Source organism: Antechinus flavipes, chromosome 3 (assembly GCF_016432865.1).
Source record: "Antechinus flavipes isolate AdamAnt ecotype Samford, QLD, Australia chromosome 3, AdamAnt_v2, whole genome shotgun sequence".
Lineage (NCBI taxonomy): Eukaryota > Metazoa > Chordata > Mammalia > Dasyuromorphia > Dasyuridae > Antechinus > Antechinus flavipes.
Window position 1 is genome coordinate 544762932 of NC_067400.1, and position 22118 is coordinate 544785049.

Sequence of the window (22118 nt, forward strand, 5' to 3'; positions counted from 1 at the left end):
ATACCTTCTCACTTTTCCCTCCAGCAGATTAAAAAAAAAAATACATCATTCATGAAATCCACAGGAAGGTTTTCATGTAAATTATTTCACCAGAAGCATATTTAAGTTGAGGTGATATTCCATTCATTCCATATTCTTTCAGTCAACATTAGTTAAATATTGTCTAAGGAAAACTACTGTGACAGGGAGAATTACAGTTTAAATAAATTATGGTCTCTCACAGATCATAATCTAGTAGGTGATTAATCCTCAAATATACACAACTGTAATACATAGCATTCCATGAGAAGCACATTAGCAGATTACAGAAATCTATAAAGCACTTTATGCACACAATCAAAGTTGAGTTTTACAACAACACTGTGTGATTAACCAAGATGGCACCATATTGAATCTAATTATTCTTTTATGGGAAGATGCCCAATTCTGAGGAGACTCTCTTCATAGACAAGACTCCACTTTTATTTTAAGAGCTCATTCAATACCTCTTGGTCTTGCTGAGAGTTTTTGCTTCTTTCAGACATCTTGGCTCTTCTCTTTTTCTCCTTCCCACAATGTTTCTGCACAATGAGAAACACAACATGCTCTTTCTTTCCAGTCCTTTCCTCTTCCTCACTCTTATTGAGAATCTCCATAGTCACATCCATGTTGAAGAAGTCTTTAGCAACAGCTTCTATGATTCCTGAGCCAGGAGAAAATACCTTCATGAACTATAGCTAGTGGCAATTCAATTCAATATTTATTAAGTGCCTACTGTATATAAGGCATTTTCTGGGGTGTTTAAAATACAGAGACAAGAAGAAAGTAGTCCTTACCCTAAATGGAACTTCCTACAAGGGAATATCATGTGTACACAAGTAAATAAAAGGGACAGGGTGGCAACTGGACTTAAGATTTCATTGAAGTAGGGAACTCCCAGAAGTGCAAACTCCCTCTACCAATATAGGCTCCACCCCTCAGTCTTAGAAAGTTGCCTAGAATATTGAGAAGCCAAGGGTGCTCAGGGTCACCAGGTGAGTAAATGTCAGAGTCAGACTTTTTTTAGTCTTTTTAGCTCTGAGAATGACTCTCCATCCACAATGCCAGATATAAATATATATATATATATATGTGTGTGTGTGTGTGTGTGTGTATATATATATATATATATATATATATATATATATATATATATATATATAAAATTGTATTTAACATATGCATTAACATATTTAACATGTATGGGACTACATGCCATCTAGGGGAGGGGGTGGGGGGAAGGAGGGGAAAAGTTGGAACAGAAGTGTTTGCAAGTGTCAATGTTGAAAAATTACCCATGCATATATTTTGTATATAAAAAGCTATCATAAAAGATGTAAAAAAAAATTAACATGTTAAATTTAAAAAATTATACAAAGTAATTTCAAAGGGAAGAGGGTGCTAACATCTAGAGGAGAAAGGAGAGTCAGTTAGCATTGCTTGTAAAAAGTGGCATCTGATCTGTACTTCCTGAGATGATAGAAGTAACAATAATCATAATGATAATATAGAATTTATAAAGTATTTTCAAGTTTTTAGACTGCTTTATAAATGTTATTTCATTTGATTCTCACAACAACTCTGGGAATTAAATTTTATTATTATCTTCAAATTACAGTTGAGGAAAGTGAAGCAGGCAGAGGGTCACACAGCTAGCAAATGTCTGGCTGGATTTGAACTCATCTTCCTAACTCTACACCTGGAACTCTCTCTATGGTGCTACCTAAAGTCTAAAGGAAATTATATCAAATAACACTGGAAAGATGGAAGAGAATCAGATTGGGAAGGCTGATGATTTTTGTATTTTTTTTATTCTAAAGGCAATTTGAGAGTGAGTGAAGATTTTGGAAGGGGAGGGAGGAAAAGATGGTCATAGCATGGTCAGCTCTACATTTTAGTAATATTAGTTTCACAATTATGTGGATATTTGATTTGAGATGAAAGATTTTTGGGGGACAGAGAGACTCATTAAGAGGCCACTTCATGGACCTCTTTGATAAAGAGAGCCTTAATTGAGCAAAGATGGACAGAAGCAGCTACACCCAGAGAAAGAACACTGGAAATGAATATAAACTGCTTGCATTTATGTTTTTCCTCTGGGTTATTTATACCTTCTGAATTCAATTCTCCCTGTGCAACAAGAAAACTGTTTGGTTCTGCACACATATATTGTATCTAGGATATACTGCAACCCATTCAACATGTAAAGGACTCTTGCCATCTGGGGGAAGGGGTGGAGGGAGGGAGGGGAAAAATCGGAACAGAAATGAATGCAAGGGATAATGCTGTAAAAAATTACCCTGGCATGCGTTCTATCAATAAAAAAATTATTAAAAAAAATAATAATAAATAAATAAAATAAATTTAAAAAAAAAAAGAGGCCACTTCAGTAGTTTAGGTTAGATAAAAGTCTGATCCCTAAATAAATCATGAAATGATAACGTCCTGGCTCTCCAGAGGATCTCCAGCATTCATAATACAGATTCAGTCTTCAGACAAGCCTTACTCATTATAGTCAGTTGGCAACATCATTTCTTGGTCAGAGTATGGTGATGTGATAGATACAAACAAGTATGAAATACATGCTCCACTCCCAAGACTCATCAGAGTAAGAAGATAAATCTGTAAGCCTGATGAATACTCCCGCTTAGGGGATTGCCAGGAAAATAAAAACAACCCCTCTCCAATCTGCTTTATCACTAGTTTCAGGTCTTGACCTGACATCACATTTCCAAAGTTTATTATTATTGAATTATGTGGTTTTTGCCTTAGACTCTGTGGCTCTCCATTAATGGGTAATTCTTTGTTAATGCCTTGAGGTTAAGTCAATCTTATAAAGAGGCTCCAAAAATTCATATGACTACTTTTTAAATGACCTGTTAAATTTTCTTCAGTATAATAATGTTGATGCCCTAGGCTGTACTTTTATCAAAATTCTTATTTGCCTGTAGACTAATTTCTTTCAGACTTAAAGCTGTGAATCATGGCCAATACACACCTACAGGCTGAACTGTGCACTTGAAGCAATGTGCTCTAAAGTTGGCTCTGGTGCAAAAAGAACCTTTAATCACATGTTAGGGAGAATAGGATGGTTTTTTCACTTGATATTCTAACTCAGAATTTTTTAAAATTTTAAGATAAGAGGTCTATCCTATCAAAACAAGAACCAGAGGTACTAAATCCAAGGATAAAACAAGATATCTATTTTTAAGGTTATTCCACCTTTTGACACTAGGGAAATTTTAAAGGCACATTTATTTATGGGAGAGATAAGGGCAGGTAAGAGATGGTACCTGAGCAGTACTTTATAAAAATCAGGGGATACCACCAAACACAAGCAAGAGAAAGCATTTCAGATAGGAGCACTATCTGAACAAAGACACTCAAGGAAACTCTTTTTTTTTTTTAACTATTTACTTAATTCTTGGAATAAAACAAGCATTTCTATCATATAGTATAATAAAAAGATGATTGTATAAGAAACTATATATCCATTATGTACAAGTTGATATTCCTTTTAAATATATCATAAAGTTATTATGTAAATATTTTCCCTTCCTTCCTGCCTCACTCCAAGGATTCAGTCCTCAAGAAATAATCAATCTGATCCCCTACCTGGGACAATATGACACAGACCCCTTCTGTCAGAGTAGTAGTGAAGAAGCATTGCCCCATTTGTCCTTTTTTCCACACGAAATGATGGAGCATTCATTGCCTAATTTAAAAAAGAAAAATAACATGTTTTCTTCCATCAGCCTAATTTTGAGACCCTTATGAACCATTCTGATACTATCACATAGTAGAAATAATCATTAAGATCCTACTCCTATGGAACACCATAATCTCTGATAACACTCCTACGTCTGGGTGATTTCAGGGCAATGGGATCATAGTATCTCAATGTTCTTGGGTATAATATGCTATAACAAGTCTCTAAACTTCGAATATAGTCTTCTTCTGGCCTCGGAGAATAAGAATGAATCTGGAAGAAGAAGAATTCTTTCTGTAGTTATTGGAAAACTCAGGGCTATAGCGATGTTGACAAGCAAGAATAATGAAACAAAAGTGAGTTTGTTGGAAAGAGGACAATCTGGACTAATTAACATTTAAATGTTTCAAAATATCCTGCCTTCTTCCTGGAGAGAGATTAGGAGCCTGAGTTATAAAACATGTCTAGCAATGGGATAAATTGCTATTAGACAAAAGGAAAAATATCTTGAATGTAAGAGCTTAAAAGGGAAAAACTTGAATCTGGACAAGACCTTTAAACACATCTAGCCCATAAAAAAGCGCCTATTGTTTGATCTAGAGATTCCATTACTACATATATGCAGTTGGTTGGTGGTTGGCCTTCATTTTCAAAGATACCAAAATGACATCATTACATTAGAGTTGAGTTATAGTGTCTGACTGTGGCTGATCAGATCAATAGGAGCTCAGAATGCTCTGTCAAAGTTGTACCCAAATAGTCCCAGTGAACATTTAAGGTAGCTTCTCTAATTTTGCACATCTCACATTTCTTTTGGGCTACTTCAGTTTTCCTTTGCTCACAGAGCACCTTCTCTGATGAGGGCATGCCATTTGGGTCATCCTGTACCAATGTCTTCTATGTCATGCGATCGATTCTAAAGTTCTTAAGAGAGATCTTGAGAGTATTCTTGTGTCGCTTTTTCTGACTACTTTGTGAGCCTTTGCCCTATGTGAGTTCCTAAAATAATTTTTTTGTCAAGTGTACATTTGGCATTCAAACAATGTAAGGAGGACATGGAGAGCAAGAAAGGTCCAAGAAAGACCCAGATTTTTATGTCCAGCTGTACTATTTTTTTTTTTTTTTGCGTTATACTCCAAGTATCTCATGGAGATCCTAAAACAGATGTCTTGTAGACATTTCCAAATTAATATATCTAAAATAGACATGTTGATAGAACAAGGCAGAACTCATTATCTGCTCCACCCTGACCAATAACTCTGAACTTCCTTATTACTTCAGGGGAACCATGATTTTCTTAGGCCTACAGCCTCACAATCTCACTGTCATCCTTGACTCTTTACTCACACTCAAATTAAGTTAACAAATATTTATTAAGCACCTACTATATTCCAAGCACTGTGCTGGAGTGTTAAGGATACAAAGAAAAGACAGCCCCTTATCCTCAAAGGACTCCTGGTCTAATGGAGAGACAACATGCAAATTGTGTGCAGACAAACTAGAGTCGGGATAAATTTGAGATAATCTTAGAGGGAATGCACTACTATGAAGGATGATAAGGAAAATTCTTCTTTCAGAAGGCAGGATTTTAGCCAAAAGCTAAAGGGAATCAAGGGGGAAAAACAGGAGATAGAGATGAGGAAAGAGAATTGTTTGGGGGACAGGCCTCAGGAAATGGGATGTCTTGTAGGGAGAATAGCAAGGAAGTCAGTGTCACTGTATTGTAGGTTATGTGAAGGGAAGTAAAGAAATAAGAAGACTAAGAAGGTGGGAAGGGCTATGGAAGAAGGGCTTTAAAAATCAAATATAGGATCTGATATTTGATTCTAGAGACAATTGGGAACAACTGGAATTTATTAATCTTGCTATTTAGTCATCTCTGATTCTTTGTGACAACATTGGGGTTTTCTTAGAAAAGATACTAGAATGGTTTGCCATTTTCTTCTCCAGTTTATTTTACACATCAGGATTAAGTGACTTGCCCAGAGCCACACAGTTAGTTGTCACAAACCAGACTGAATTCACAAAGATGAGTCTCCCTGACTTCAGGTCCAACACTCTAACCACTGTGCCGCCTAGCTGACCCTAATTTATTAAATGGGAAGGTGGTGCTGATGTGTAAAGATGTGCACTTCAAGACCACCAATTTAACAGCTCATCCCACAAATGCAAATTGTTCCCAAACCTTGACATTCCTACCTCATATTTCTCTTATCATTTACTCCATTCACACAATGATCATCATATTGTAACTCCCATCACCTCTCACTTAGACTAGTGCAATAATGTTCTGGTTAGTCTTGCTGCTTCAAGACTAAGGTCAAATTGTTCCTTTCACAGGAGACTTTTCTTGGTTTCCCCCAACAGTTAATGCCTATCTCTTAAGATGGTCTTCATCTACTCTGTATATAGCTTCTATATCTTTAGTTATTTATATATTGTTTTCTCATTACAATCTGTACACCTAGTATGAGAGATCCATTTTTAATTTTGTTTGTTTTTTTCCTTCTTTATATTCTCATTGCTTAGCACAGTGCATTTAATAAATGTTTGTTGACTATCTAATTGTCATACTGTTAATTGATTTACTCATTCTCCTTTCCCTTTTTCTCAATTCAGTTAAGTCTTCCTAAGGTTTTCAATGTTCTTTATATTCACCATGATTTTGGTAGTGACATTCTATTACATTTATGCATCACAACTTAATCACAAAAAGATTTCCTACTTTAAGTGAACAATGCAAAGAAATGGAAGACAACAATAAAATGGGAAAGACATCTCTTCAAGAAAATAAGAAAAATCAGGGGAATGTTTCAAGCAAAAAATGGGTATGATATAAGGAAAAAATGATAGAAACTTAACAGAAGTAGAAGAGATTAAAAAGAGGTGGCAAGAATATACAAAATAAATATACAAGAAAGATCTTAACATCACCAACAACCATAATGGTAGGGTTATTGATTTAGAATCAGAATCCTAGAGAATGAAGTTAAGTAGGCTTTGCTAATAATAAACTTTGTGGAGGTGATAGAATTTCAGCTGAACTATTTAAAATCCTAAAAGAAGATGCTATGATATGAACTGATGCTAAGTGAAATGAGAACCAGGAGATGATTATACAAGGCAACAACATGATTATACAATGATCAATTCTGATGAACATAGTTCTCTTCTACAATGAGAGGATTCAAACCAGTTTCAATTGTTCAGTGATGAAGAGAGCCATCTACACCCAGAGAGAGGCCTATGGATTTAACATGTATTGGACTACCTGCCATCTAGGGGAGAGGTGAAGAGGAGGGGAAAATTTGTAACAGAAAGTTTTGCAAGGGTCAATGTTGAAAAATTACCCATGCATATGTTTTATAAATAAAAAACTTTAATAAAAAAGAAGATGCAATTATAGTGCTATATTCATCAATACAACAGCAAATTTGGAAAACTCAGAAGTTGCCATTGGCTTGGAAAAGTTTAGTTTATGTCCCAGTTCTAAAGAAGGGCAATGTTAAAGAATGTTCAGATTACCAAACGATTGTGCTCATTTCACATACAACAAAGCTATACTTATCATTCTGTAAGATATGTTTCCCCAATATGTAATTGAGAATTATCAGAAATATAGGCTGGTTTTCAAAGAGCCAGAAGAACTAGAGATCAAATTGCCAACATTCACTGAATTATAGAGAAGGCAACAGAGCTCCAGAAAAACATCTACTTCTGTTCCATTAACTTTATTAAAGTCTTTGACGTGATGCTCTCAACAAAATATGGCAGGTCCTTAAAGAGATGGGAGGATGAGATCATCTCATCCCCTGAGGAATTTATATGAGGGTCAAGAAGCAAGAATTAGAATTGAACACAGAATAGCTTACTGGTTTAAGATTGGGAAAGGAGCGTGACAGAGCTATATATTGTCACCTTATTTAACATATATACAAAATACATCATGTAAAATGTCAAGCTGGATGAATCAAAAGCCAGAATTAATGTTACCAGAAGAAATATTAATAATGTCAGATATGTAGATGATACCATTTTGATGGCAGAAAGTAAAGAAATTAAGATGTCTCTTGATGAGAGTGAAAGAAGAGAGTGTAAAAGTTGGATTGAAGCTTAACATTAAAAAAAATTAAAATCATGGCAAGTGATCTCATTACTTCCTAGCAAATAGAAGGAGAAGAAATGAAAGTAGTATCAGATTTTATATCCTTGGGTTCAGAATTGATTACAGATGGCCATCAAATTTTAAGAAGTTGCTCGTTAGAAGGAAAACTATGGCAAATCTGTCAGTATATTAAAAAGCAGAGATATTACCTTGCCAGTTAAGTTCTATATAACCAAAAAATGGTTTTTCTAGTAGTGATGTCTTGCTTTGAGAGTTGGTCTATAAGGAAAGCTAAGTGCCACAGAATCAATGTTTTTGAACTGTGGTGCTGAAGACTTTTGAGAGTCCATTGGACAGCAAAGAAATAAAATCAATCAATACTTAAATTAATTCAGACTATTCATTAGGAGGACAAATAGTGATGTTGAAGTTTATGTGCTCTGGATACATATGAGAAGACAGGATTCATTGGAGACCTTGATGTTGAGAAAGATTAAAGGCAAAAGGAGAAGGAAATAGCAGAAGCCAAGATGCATAAGTAGCGTCATGAAAGCAATGAACATGAGGAGAGAAGATCCTGGTATGGTTCATGAGATCACGAATAGTCAGACACAATTTAACAACTGAATAGCAACCATAAAAATATACCAGGAATTATTGTAAGCATTTTACAAATACTTTCTTATTCAACACTTAAAACAACCCTGTGAGGTAAGTCTAATATCTCTGTTTAAATTGTGTAAATTGAGAAAAAGACAGAGATTAAGTGATTTGCCTAAGGTCATGCCATTACTAACTGTCTGAACCTTGAATTTGATTTTAGTTCTTTCTAATTTCATGTCCATGGGTCTATCCACTTTGCCACCTAGCTGACTCTGGGATCTTCCTTCCATAGAATGCCTATGATATGGATAACACTGGGTGTAAACACCAAAATATCCCCATACTCTCAGGAAACAAAGAATGCAGCACTCTTTCCCGACTTTATTCATATTAGCAGCTTAGTTATGTGCATTCTCTGTCTGGGGACTCACTGTGAGAAAAACAAACTGAAATGAAGTCTCACCTTAAGGAAAGTTTTGATTGCATAGAAAATGGCCCCTCCAGTTTACCTTTCAAGATACAGTTCTTCGTCAAAATATGAAGGTACTAGGCAACTGCATACCCAGTGGTCTTTAAAAACATGAATGAACTCCAAAAGGAAAGTTCCCAATAGGGAAATTAGGTTCTTAATTGCTCAGTCAGTAACCCTGTTAGATAATCAGTTGGATCCTTTCCTACACTGATTGATACTTTTAATTTTTTCTTGTCTTTTGTCTGACTACTCAGCCTTCTTTATCATCCTCTTCCAGACAAGCACCCCTAAAAAGAGAATGTAAAGCCTCTTTCAAATCTGACTATACTCTTTTTTGTTGTTGTTGTTCCCCTTTTAGGCTCTCCCAAGATTTAATTGCGAATCTAAACCAATTCTAGACAGAGAGACTTTTCCCTCACAGAAATTTACCTTCTTCCAGTTTTCCCTTTTAAATTCCTGATGTCCAGCTATAAAAAGAATTTAATTATTTTCTGTTCTTTATCAACCTAATAAAGACTGCCAAATTACTGACATGATTTATTGACAAGGTGACAGCAGGTAGAGGGCAGGAAGCTCACCCTCTACAGATGTATTATGGACAGACATCAAGGAGTTGGTATTTGCTTCTTGTCAAGACACTCAGACCCAAAACTATACCTGATAAGAGAGAGCAAGGTAACTGTGAAGGGCATCTAGGTTTTCAATAAACTCTGTCAGATTTCCTCCTAGAGTTCGTAACATCCTGTCATAGCCAGACATTTTGCAGAATTTAAAGAAGTATTCTCCAAACATCTTCAGAATAGCTTCCATAGAGACACCTGCATGGGCAAAAGCACCAAAATAAGTTATCACTAAGTACTGTGGACATTATTAGCAAGGACCTGATACACTGTTTATTTGACTATGTATATTTGTAACAAAGATTTTCTTTTTATTTTGTTGTTTGTTGGTAAGGGAAGTGGAAACGAGAGGAAATAAATGCTTGTCAATTAAAAAATTAGTATATCTTCTCAGATATATTTCTAAGGGTCATGAAAAAAAGTAAAAATGATAGAGGATCTAAAGGTAGATTTCTTCTATTTTGATGGTCATAGGAAAAACCAAAAAGGTGAAGAACAGGGAATTATATTAGGGAAGAAAAGAAGAAGGGGAGGAAAATCACTATTACATAAATAAGATGAAATTATTCTAATTCCATGGGGTAGAAAGAATAGCTATACCATAAAAGCTCTCTTTCTTCTGAACAGAATAAGGAAGATCAAATACAAATATGGCTCTACACACATACACACACACACACACACACACACACACACACACACACACAAACCACAATCATAATGTCAGATAAGACTATGATAAACAAACAAAATAAGATGAGATAAGCAGAAAAAAAGGTATCATATTTAAAGATTATAGTTAACACACTAATATTCTTATGCTGTATATGTATATTTAATGGCGTAGCATTTAAATACTCAATGAAAAAGTTAATTAAATTAGAGAGAAATAGAAAAATTATAATAGAAGAAGACCTTAATGTAACTTCTTTCAGATCTAGATAAATCTAAGCAAAATGTCAAAAAAAATCTGGATAGGAAAATAAGAGATGATAAATCTCTGGCAATTATTAAAGAAGTATAGAAATAAGTTTTTGGATTCTCAACTGCAAATAAGCACCTTTCCTTACAAAAATTTACCAAAACATCTCACCTAAAAATGTAAATGTAGAAATTAAATTACATAATACTTAAGAACTGGTAAACCAAAGAACAAATTATACAAAGAATAGAATTCATCAAATAAAATAACAATAATGAGACAACATACCAAAAACTTATGGGACATAGCTAAAACAGTTTTGAGGGAAAACATATATATATATATATATGACTAGCTATCTGATAAAAACTGATGTAAATAATTTTATATGTATAAATCCTTTCCATCTTTTTTTTTATTTCTTTGGGTTATAGTCCTAATAATGGTATAAATATGTGTTTTGTGATAGTCTTCCTCCTATTGGGCAATGCCTAACCAAATGGTGGCATATGAATATAATGAAATATTATTTTGCTATAAGAAAAAGGAAATGAACAGTATCAGAGGAAACTAGGAAAACTGGTACAGAGCTAAATGAACAGAACTAGGAGAACAATCTATATAATCATAGTAACACTAGAAAGAGAAATAATTTTGAAAGACTTCAGAATTTTGTTCAGTGAAATAATAAACCATAAGTCCAAGAAAATGATTATTGAAACATGCCAATTACCTGAAAGACAAGTGATGAATTTAAGATATAGAAAGAGATATGACCAAACTGGACATTTGTTTTGCTCAATTAAATATCATATATTAAAGGGAAAGGAAGATAGTGCGAGAGATAAATTAAATTATGAAAAGAAAAAAGCAGCAACAATGTTGATACATCTACATTTATTTCAATATAATTTATTGTTGTGTGGTGGTACTGTTCTGAATTAAAATTCAAGTACTGAGCCACAATATCAAATATGAATGGTGAAAATATACTGAGTCATTTTACTACTAAAAACTCTTTATGATGTAAGACTATATTACTATTGCTGTTATCAAGAATCAATAAACAGAATTATTTTTTTAAATATAGTAAGTATATAAGATTTTAAATGATTCCATTTGCATTTTAAAATCATTGTATTACTTAAAAACCGCATAGATTGTGCATTGACATAATTTAAAAAAAAAAAAAGAAATCATAATTGCTGGAACAATTCATAGTTTCACCAACACACCATCAGTATAACTAATGACCTTATCTCTATCTCCAATTGCAATTGCAGTTTTCTTTTTTGTAATCTTTGCCAATCTGATAGGAATCTGAAGTGGAAACTAGAGTCATTTTCATTTTTGTTTCTCTTATTATTTTTGATTTGGAGAATTTGCTTTATATGGTTGGTAATTGCTTGCTTTTTGTCTTTTGACAATAAGACTATATTTTCATATAGTCTGACCATTTGCCTTTTGGGAAATGATTCTTTTGCTATATTTTAATCACTTTCATATACATACATATATATGTATATGCATATATGTGATATCAGAAATATATTATAGATATTTATTAAAGAAATTTTAGAGAATTATTAGAGAATCTACAGAGAATTTTCTTAGTTAATGGTTTTTCTCATTTAGTTAATTAGTTAATTAATTAATTTTATTAATTAAAGCCCATTGGGCTTTTTTGTACAAAAGCCTTTCAATATTCTGAAATCAAAATTGTGCATTTTATCTCCTGTGATCCTTTCTATACTTCATATGGTCATGACTATTTCCCTTATCTTTAGCTATAAAAGATACTTCATTTCTTGCTCTTCTAATCTGTTTATTTCATGATTTTTATATCAAGTTCATATATAAATTTGGATCTTAGTGTAGCATATGGTGTGAGATTTTGCCATAGACCTACTTTCTTTGGAACTTAGCTTTACTAAACACTAAGCTATTATGTTTATTTGTTTTTCATCTCTCCTGCTTATTAGTTTTATCCATTGTTGCATCAACACTCACCAATTTTGATGATTTTTGCTTTTGCGTATAGTTTGAGATTCAGAACTAACCCCATTTCCCTCTCTCCCTGGGGACCTCCCCATTCAGGGCACCACTATAGGCTTCCAGCCATCCTACCCCTAGCTTCCTGATCATGGTGTTGCCATAAACACCAACCTGTTGACCTCAGCTCTTCTAGCTTCAGACTATCTTTTTGTGAATTCATAATCTGGATGCTGGAGTTTACTGGTATCTTTTGTTGAATTGATCATAATTTAATGTGGTACCCTACCCTTTTGCTAGAGTTAGTATATAAAAGCTATATATGCCAGAATTTAGGGACTAATTTATTAAATGTCATTTTCAAAAGTGAATGTTAAAAAGAACCTATAGAAATAGATATATATGTCTATATATACATATACAGATATGTAGATATGTGTGCATCTCTATATGTATGTGTGCCTTTAGACACATGAGGCAATTTTCTCAGGTGGGAAACACAGTAAAAGATGGTTTGTAACTATGTGACTGATGACTCTGAAATGTTTCTAAAAACCCATTGGAGAGACACTAGTTTAAAAGCAGCAAATGTAAGATAAATTATAATGTATTTGGACAATATGATTTCATATTGTCATATCATAAGCAAGCTGGCTCTTTGTCTATATTTGGGAACCTAGAGTCAACTCTGGAAATCCCTAGGATACCTTTAGATCTATAGAGCTGGGTAGTGAAGAAGGTAGAACCTGAGACTATTAGAGGAATTCTGCTCTTGACTGGGGCCAGCTGAGGGGGCTCACCATACATAGGGTTCCAAAGATATTTTAGATTGGAGTCAGGTGCCCCACAGAAATTTCCCCCTTCCCAAAGAAGTCCCCCAGATTTCTTTTTCTGAGGATGGGGGACTACCAGATCAGAAGGAAACCTTTATATGGTCTCACCAGGGAAAATACCAAACTTGTATCCTCAAAGAGGCTCCGCCACCCTAACTTGTTAATGGGAGTCCATCACTACTCAAGCCTGTAGCTCCTTTCTCAATAACTTTGGTCATAGTGCCCCCTGCTGGCTTGTTTCATCCAGCAGAAAACCATTGATCATGTATTAGGTTCCCATTTCTTATAATACCAAGCTAAGAGGGTATTCCCTCTTAGCTCTAAAAGGGAGACACATCTGAATAATTAGCCTTTTTTTTGTCAGAGGTGAGTTACACTTTCTAAAAAATATTAGTTAAATACTACAAACAAAACCAGCAAATATAGGAAAGATATAGAGAGAAAATTGCCTCGATTCTCTATTTCACTGATGGAGACTCAGCCAGATGCAGGCAAGAATCTAGTAGTTCTCCTATGCTACCTGACAACCCTCCTAAGAGAATTGAATGAGCTTATATTAAATTCCTATCCAAATCCCAGCCAGTGCTTATGAGTCCCTGGATGGGGGAACTCTTGAAAAGTGGTTTGTTCCTTCCTTCCTCTCTCTCCCCGACCCTCCCACCTTCCCTGTGTCCCCAGCTTGTCCAGGCTGAGAGAAAACAGCTGTGCTTCCTGCTGGACTGTGCTGCTCTGAACAGGTGCACTTCATTACCTGCCAAGGAAAGCATATATAAGGTGGGAGGCCTCCCCTGTTCCCTAGGACTTGTCTCATGAGGTGTTTGCTGACTGGAAGCCAAACTAGTTTAAAGCAACAAAGTTGATCTCTGAATACAGATCTTTTGGCTTGATTTTTCCACCTAAAAGTCTATTTATTGTTGTTCAGTCATTTCAGTCCTTGTCTGACTCTTTGTGCACCCATTTGGGGTTTTCTTGGCAGAGATACTAAAGTGATTTGTATTCATTCTTCAGCTCATTTTACAGTTGAGGAAACTGAGGTTTATTTTTGACTCCACTATTTTTTGACAATGATACTCCCATTTACCTAGTCAACTCTCTTCAAACCTTTGTTTTGACTCTTCTCCCATATCTATAAAACCTAAACAGTTATCAAATCCTGTCTCCCATCTCCTGTTCATTTTTTGTCAATGAAAAGGATTATTGTCTTCCCTGAGACTTCCCAAAGTATGTCACAACTCCTCTACAATTTAATATAAAATAAAGAAAGAAAGAGAGAGAGAGAGAAAAGGAAGGAAGGAAGGAAGGAAGGAAGGAAGGAAGGAAGGAAGGAAGGAAGGAAGGAAGGAAGGAAGGAAGGAAGGAAGGAAGGAAGGAAGGAAGGAAGGAAGGAAGGAAGGAAGGAAGGAAGGAAGGAAAAGAAATTAACCTGCTATAGCCAATCTGGCCTTGAACGTCTCTTAGAATATCCTGTCTGGTTCTCAGATGGTTGCTATAGTCTATCACTAGAACCAGACTTGAAGCCTTCCAAGTTGAAGGTCTGGGGGGGAGGGGAGAGGAATAATAGTTTAGAGGGATTTAGGAGGGAAAAAACGGACTTTTGGGATGGAAGAAGTTGTTTCAACTAAAGGATTAGAAAAGCTTTATGAGTTTAACCATAAAGGAAAAAGATTTCAAAAGTCAAAGATAAGAAAGGAGCAAAGTCTAAGAATGGGAGAATTCAGAAGAGTATCAGAGAATGGTTAAAAAAAAAATTAGATTTCACCAAAATTTAAATTCTGTGAATTGGGGTAGCATAAACTGATACTAGAAAGTTAGATTAAAATCAGATTGTTGAAGACCTTCACATGCTAAGACTTTGGAGTTTGTATTTTTTATGCAGATAAAAGGGAGACAATGAAGACTTTTGCTCTCTGGATAGGGAATGATATGGCTAAACTTATGTATTAAAAAGATATCTTAATTGTACATGTTTAATATATATTGGATTACTTGCTGTCAAGGGGAGGGAGTAGGAGAAAGTGAGGGAGAAAAATTTGGAACACAAAGTTTTGCAAGGCTGAATGTTAAAAACTATCTTTGCACATATTTTAAAAATAAAAAGCTATTAATTAAAAAAAGATTATCTTAGCAGTTGCATTGAAAGAAGATAGATTAGAGATGGGAGAAACTGTCACTAAAGAGGCTATTTAGAAGGTTTTTATAAAAATCTAAGGGTCAAGTAATGACAGCCTGAATTAGTGTTATAAATGTGAAAAGAGAGAGAAAAGAACAGGATAGTGATGAGAGAGATATTGCTGTGGTAGAACCAACATAAATGGGAATTGAATGGATATGGGAGATAGGATGTGTGATGTTTCAAGCCTAAGTTACTAGGAAAACAGAAATGTTATCAATGAAGATAGGGAAATCTAGAGGATGAAAGGATTCATGGGAGAATGATAAGCTCAATTTTGGACATGATTAATTTGAATGCTATCAGACCATATGGAAAGTAAAGATGACTAGCAGGTAGTTGTGGGTACAGGCCTGGAAAGTAGGGACTGATATGGAAGTCATCTGCAGAGAGATGGTAATTGAGGGTAGGAGAATGAATAAGATTGCTATGGGAAAGAGTTTAGAAAGTCAAAAGGAAAGAACTGACCTCTAGAGAAAGAAGTGATAAATATATGTATGGATTGATTTTATGTGTGTATATGTGTGTCTAATGGTAGCCAATCATTTTTGAAAATAAAAAGTTATTATTATTTTTAAAGATTATTTTAGCAACTGCATGAAAAGAAGATGGAATAGGGATTGGAGAATAGGAGCGGGTGGGCAGTAGGGTAGGAGTGAAGAGGGAAGAAAGAAAATAACTTTATATGATAACTCTGTTACACATTTAAAAGGACTAGGAGGTTATATATAATAGATTTACAGTTTCATATACAATCACCTTTTTAGATTACACTATATTGTGAAAATATTTGTTTTATTTCATAAATTAAAATTAAATTAACTTTTTTAAAATTATGAAAAAGAAAGGTGAAGAAGTGAACCCAAACAGAGACTATAGGAATACTCAAACTTAAGAACAGTAGATAGACAATAAAACAGAGACAGTTGAAAAGGATCAACTAAACAGGTAGAAGAAGGACCAGATGAGAAAAAAAAGTCATGGAAGGCAAAGGAATAGAAAATATCAAGAAAAAGGTTGTCAGATTCAAATACTGAACTATCAATATTGCAAACTAATAAAGGAAATGGAGTTGGAGGTGCTGTGGGCAATGTCAAGGACACAAGTGGAGAGTCAACCTTGCCAAGGCTTTGGGTCATCACATTCTGAGACTATAGACAAGAAGGAAAAGATGAGTGATGGCAAGAAGAGGTTCTGAGATATGGAAGGTAGGGCATAAGGCATCTTAATCTTCTTGATCAAGAAGATGAACCTTGCCTTTCATAGACAAAATGTTTTGGGGAATGAAGGAAAATCAGAAGTTGATATTTATACTGTGAAATTACTTCAGCACTTTAAAGGATTTGTGATTTCATGAGTTAGACTAACAACCTGGTTTTCCCTTTTTTAATTTATCTATAATGTAGTCAATAGATCTTAGAGTAAATTCATTGTGAATAGTGACTATTTTTTTTAATATTCCTCTGCACCTCGCATGTTGCTTAGCATATAGTACACACTTAAATATTTGTTCATTAACTGACCAGTTGTTCTAGTTTGAAAGAAGTGACTTGCCTACAATCAAAAAGATAATATTTGTCAAAGTCTGAATTTAAACCCAAGATTCATTGACTTTAAGTTTCGACTCTACATGCTATTCCACTATTTTGGATTTGGATCAGACACATCTAGATTTAAATCTCACTTCTAATATTTAGATATGTGATCACAGGCAAGTCACTTAACTTTCTGAGTAACTGGCAACTTTGAGGTCACAGAAACAGAACTTCCATAAGATCTGAGTAGGAAGTCATGGTTGCTATGAATCAGAGAGATGAAATTACTAGCTCAAAGAAGTCTGGTTCTTTTGGAAATATCAAAATGAAAGTTTTCATTTGGACTATTGTTAATATGCTGAGCAAATTTTAATGGTAGCTTTTTACCCTTGAGAATATGCAGCAAATGTTAGGTCTATCTCTTTGAAGAACTAAGGGGAACTTGGAAATTCTCAAAGACAAACAGGAAATTGTGAGATATTGGAAGTGACCTAAATAAATAAATAAATAAATGACCAAGCTATGCATGGTCACACAGGTAACAGGTTCATCTTTGTCCTTTGCCCTTGAGAGAAACTTCCTGTCTGCTACATAAGGTACAAAGAGCATAAAGGCATGCCTAAGGCGTTCTGCTTATTCTATGGGCAAGCAGCAGATCACTTGGAGAACTGGATTCCTGGGTTGCCATGTCAGTGACAGGGACCAAGATGTCACTGCCATTTCGCCTTAGCCAAAGTCTTAACTGTGGGAGTGGAGATTGCCAGGCAGCCCAGGATGTCATAACCAAAAGCTACTCTATGGTGACTAAGACCCATGAGTTTAGACCAGTTCTGTGGAGGTAATAGCAATCTGGGAGAAGATACAGCAAGCAGAACTTGAAGAAATGCCAGGTGATGGAAATGATTAATCAATTATTTTCAAAGTCTGGTGGGTTGGTGAGTTTAGGGAGAACAAACACCATTCCTTGGCTTTCCCTACCTTCCTTATTTCATCTATATTTAAGTGAGTGCATCTCAGAAATCTCCCAGTTGTATCCAGACAACAAGAAAGGTAACTGATAGTAGTTTCAGGAAAGAGCTGAGGAGAAGTGTTCCATATGGAAGTATTTTAATATTTTCCTTTCATTTTTTCTGGGTTCAGTCAACCAATAAGTTAATACTTAATACTTAAGTGCTTACTATGGGCTCTCAAGGTCTCTCTTAAGAAGTTTAGAATTAATTGCATGATGTAGGAGACACAGTACCACCCATCATATTATGCCTTCATCAGAGAGGGCTTGATGTGCTCTATGAGCAAAACAGAATTGTAGTAGCTCAAAAAAAAAAAAAAAAAAAAAACCATGAGATGTTCAAAATTAGGAAATCCACCCAAAATGTTCCTAAAGACTATTGTGTCTGACTTGAGGCAGAGCATTCCAAGTTCGCATAAGTCTGATCACCCACAGCCAGACACATTGTCATTTGACTAAGAGTGATGAAATTTTGATCTTCTTCAAGAACGAAGAACAACCAACCTTCTACTAACTTCTAGGGATTTAAAAACAAATATATAACAGTTCCTGAACTCCAGGAGCTTTACATGACCACTTAATGTTGATTATCTATGTACTGTGAGTTGGGGAATTATGAAGTGGATTATTCAATGGTGAAAGAAAATTCCAGAGAGATAAGGGAGGGAGAAACCAATTTATGTATGTATGAATATGTATTTACATATACATATATATGTATACAAGACATGTTTCATATAATTTTCTAGATAAATTCAGGACCTGACTGGTGGATATTTTAAACTGCTCTACATTGGGACTTCGGATCATGAAGTTTTATATTTTAGAGGTTACCTTGTGCATGCACAAGCTCCAAAGATAGCTCTGAGCTAGTGGCTTGAGTAGAGCTCCATCTGGTGAAGAACTGAGATACTATATTCTCCCCCTGGATAATCAACAGCAACCTAATTTAGACTTAAAGCCTTTCTTTAGGTTTGAGGAAGACAACATATGGACCATCTGGGACTGCTTACACTCTCGCAATGTCCCAGGTGTCACATAGTTTACATACAAAGTACCAAGTGTCATAAATGATATCACCCAGTCTTTCCTGTTTTTCCTAATTTTATTCATCTATGCATAGCTTCCTTAGACTTGCTAATGTTATCCTTAGTTTTGTCCTTGAGACTGGGTCTTCCTCTCTTCCCAGTCTGGAAGGGCAGGATTGCTTTCACAGGACTAATCTCACTAGTCTCCACTAAAAATTTTGACTTGTTCCATTTTTGACCTGGGGCTAGTTTATCCCTCATTTGGCAACCTGAGGGTTTCTCTTCTCCCAGAGGCTCACCATCTTGGTGCTGAACTCCACCTGATAAGCAATAACTGTACTGAAGCTAAAAATTTCTCAAGAACTCTATCAGCTTCAGCTTCCTTGGTAGCAGGGTTTACAGGAATTATCCACTATGCCAGTTAGTTGCTAATGTTATCTTATAGTTTAAGACAGAACTTTAAAGAACCAGAGGTCATTTGCCTGACAAAGATTTCCTTGACCTCACTCCTCTTCCTTTCTCCTCCTATCTTTACAATATGCTCAAGTTTCAAAAAACATGTATAGTGACAACTAAGCATCCTATCCATCCATAAGCACAAATTCCCATGGAAATTAAATTCAAATAGTTTAGTTCTGATTTTTTAAAGATAGTTTATGCTATTATTTCTTCAATGTTCTAGTGAGAGAATTAATTAGGTGACTCATTGCTATTTGTTCATCCTGACAGTTGTTATTTCCCATACAGAAACGGTCAGGCTTATTGCTTGAAAGCATCGAAAGTATCTTGGATTCATGGCAGTTATAGTATGGGTTGCCACAGCTATGGCAAATTACTGTGTGTGTGTACTGTGTGTGTATGTGTGTGTTGTGTTGTATATTTCACCACTTCAGTTCACTAATAACCTACTTATTGCTAAGTAGGCATTTATTCATATACAGAATAATTACTTATGAAATGCTCAAAGTGCCATCTGCTCCTGTCTTGAACTATGCTAATCAGAAAGCATCCTGTTGCAATGGCCTTGAAAAACCTCAACAGCTGCTTAAAAGTAGTAGATTTAGATCCCAAAGCTTGTATGTACCAGCAAAGAAGACAATGAAACTTAATTGTAATAATAATGACCCTTATACAGCAGCTCTCTCTGTTAGTCCTAATAATCTTTATAGTTAACTGCATTGTAAGTGGGTTCAAAAACCCCAGAAGTCGAATCTGTTTGATATGCATCCATCTTCTTTGTGGGTCTCAAATCTTTGGGGGGAAAAAGATACATATATACTGCTTTATATATACCATTCGCAACAACAATCTTGGGAGACCAATGGAATGCAACTCACAATCAATCTTGGATTTAGCCATTAATCCTAAGAAGAAACCAGAAGGACATAGAGCCTAAGAAACTGCTACATAAAAAGAATTAGATGAAGGATTTGAATGTAAGTCTTTCTGATCCCAATCCTTATGTTCTATCCATTATTTTTCCTTTTGTGGATGAGGAAATCAAGCCTCAAAGAAAAAAAATTGATTACATGGTCTATTTAAATGCCAAAGGCAGTATTTGAACTCAGAACCTGATCGACTCCCACTGTAGCAGTCTTTCCACTATATCATACTATACTTTTCCTTAGTCTTGATCACTTTAAGATCATTAAAAAGCAAGAGTTCTCCTAAGTTTTATAGAAATCAATACTAAAAAGACAAAACAATGAAACAACAATAATATCCCTTGGTAGGCAGCTGGGAACAGAAGCCAGGTCTTCTCCTAATTTGATGATCTGCCTCCTAAAACCTTCTGCTTCAATAATCCTCTCTAATAAAAGTGGTCTCAAAAATGTCACCACTCAGGATGAGCTTTGCTTTTGTCTTCCAAAGCTCTATTAAAATCCATTTTTATTCCTGTCTGTGTCCAGATGTGATTATCTCCCAAATCTCTATTTCACATTTAATAATTTTTATGCTAGAAATAAATCTTTATTTCAGGATATGAACTTTTATTCTAGAAAAGAAAAAAATCACATTCTTAACACTAGAAATAAAAACTTTATTTCAGGATATGAACTTTTATTCTAGAAAAGAAAAAATCACATTGTTAACATTAACTATAACAAATAAAGAAAACAAATGTAAGGAGCCTCTATCACCACCAGCTGCCCACCTGAGAATATGCCCTTTTCCCTCAAATCTATCAGGCTACTTTTAACTCTTTGATGCATTTAATTATTCTATTTTGTATTTTAATTCTTATGTCTTATCCCTCCTTCCTTTTATTCTCTCTAATGGCTGGGACAATGTAATTTATATATGTGTGTATATATATCTATATATATTTACAGCATCTGGCCTTGTAACTTACATATACCTATGACTTACACATAGTCCACAGTCAATTTTTGTTGATGCCAGAGCATCAATACATCTTAATCCCTAGGTAAATAGGGGAGATCTTGCTGCCTAGGTAACATTATCCCTGTATCTTTCTCTTACCTATATTCTCTAATGGAAGAACAGAAGAGAATTTTAGTTGAAAAACTAAAGGGAAGGGAAGGGACTCTGAACCCCAAAGTCCATAGGCATTTATAAAGATAAATTATGCTTACAAGAGTAAAGATCAAGTTCTCAGAGATTAAAATTTGGAAGTAAACATAATATTCACCATAAACTAAACTGAGGTCACTGCTGGAAATCTAAATCCAATGACCAGTAAGCTCAGTCCAAAAAAAAAAGATTAAGTCTGAGAGTATTAGTTAGGTGGAAAAACTCATCTTTTGTGATCTAATAAGCTTGGTGCCTAGGATAAAGAACTTATGCCGGGGAGACAGAAAAGACCTCCAGTCAAGATTTTGGCAAGGAAGGAAAAAGGCTACTCTACAAAAGAAAAACAAAATAAATCTGGCAAAGATTACCTCTCCCACCTCTATTGCTTGTCTTAAGGCTGAAATAAAGGCCATTGATTTTCTTTAAAAAAAAAAAAAAGCTACAAAATCCCCTGGCTTTTGAATGAAAAGAGCATGGGAGAAGCCACTCATCTTACAGAATGTTATAGTACTCTAGGCAAGAAATTTGAAGACAGAAATTGAAAAAGCAAAGTAAAGATCCACCTCC

At 34.9% G+C, this 22118-nt stretch overlaps 1 protein-coding gene across 1 annotated transcript in view; it reads right to left on the reverse strand.

Moving 5' to 3' along the window:
- Nucleotides 1–22118, reverse strand: part of LOC127557383 (guanylate cyclase soluble subunit beta-2-like) — a 77952-nt gene that overhangs the window by 26768 nt on the left and 29066 nt on the right. Inside the window, exons 4-6 of the mRNA XM_051990717.1 lie at nucleotides 9565–9725; nucleotides 3634–3733; nucleotides 486–682 (exon numbers count right to left, since the gene is read on the reverse strand). Coding sequence (XP_051846677.1) covers nucleotides 486–682; nucleotides 3634–3733; nucleotides 9565–9725 — 458 coding nt within the window. The remainder of the gene's footprint in view (nucleotides 1–485; nucleotides 683–3633; nucleotides 3734–9564; nucleotides 9726–22118) is intronic.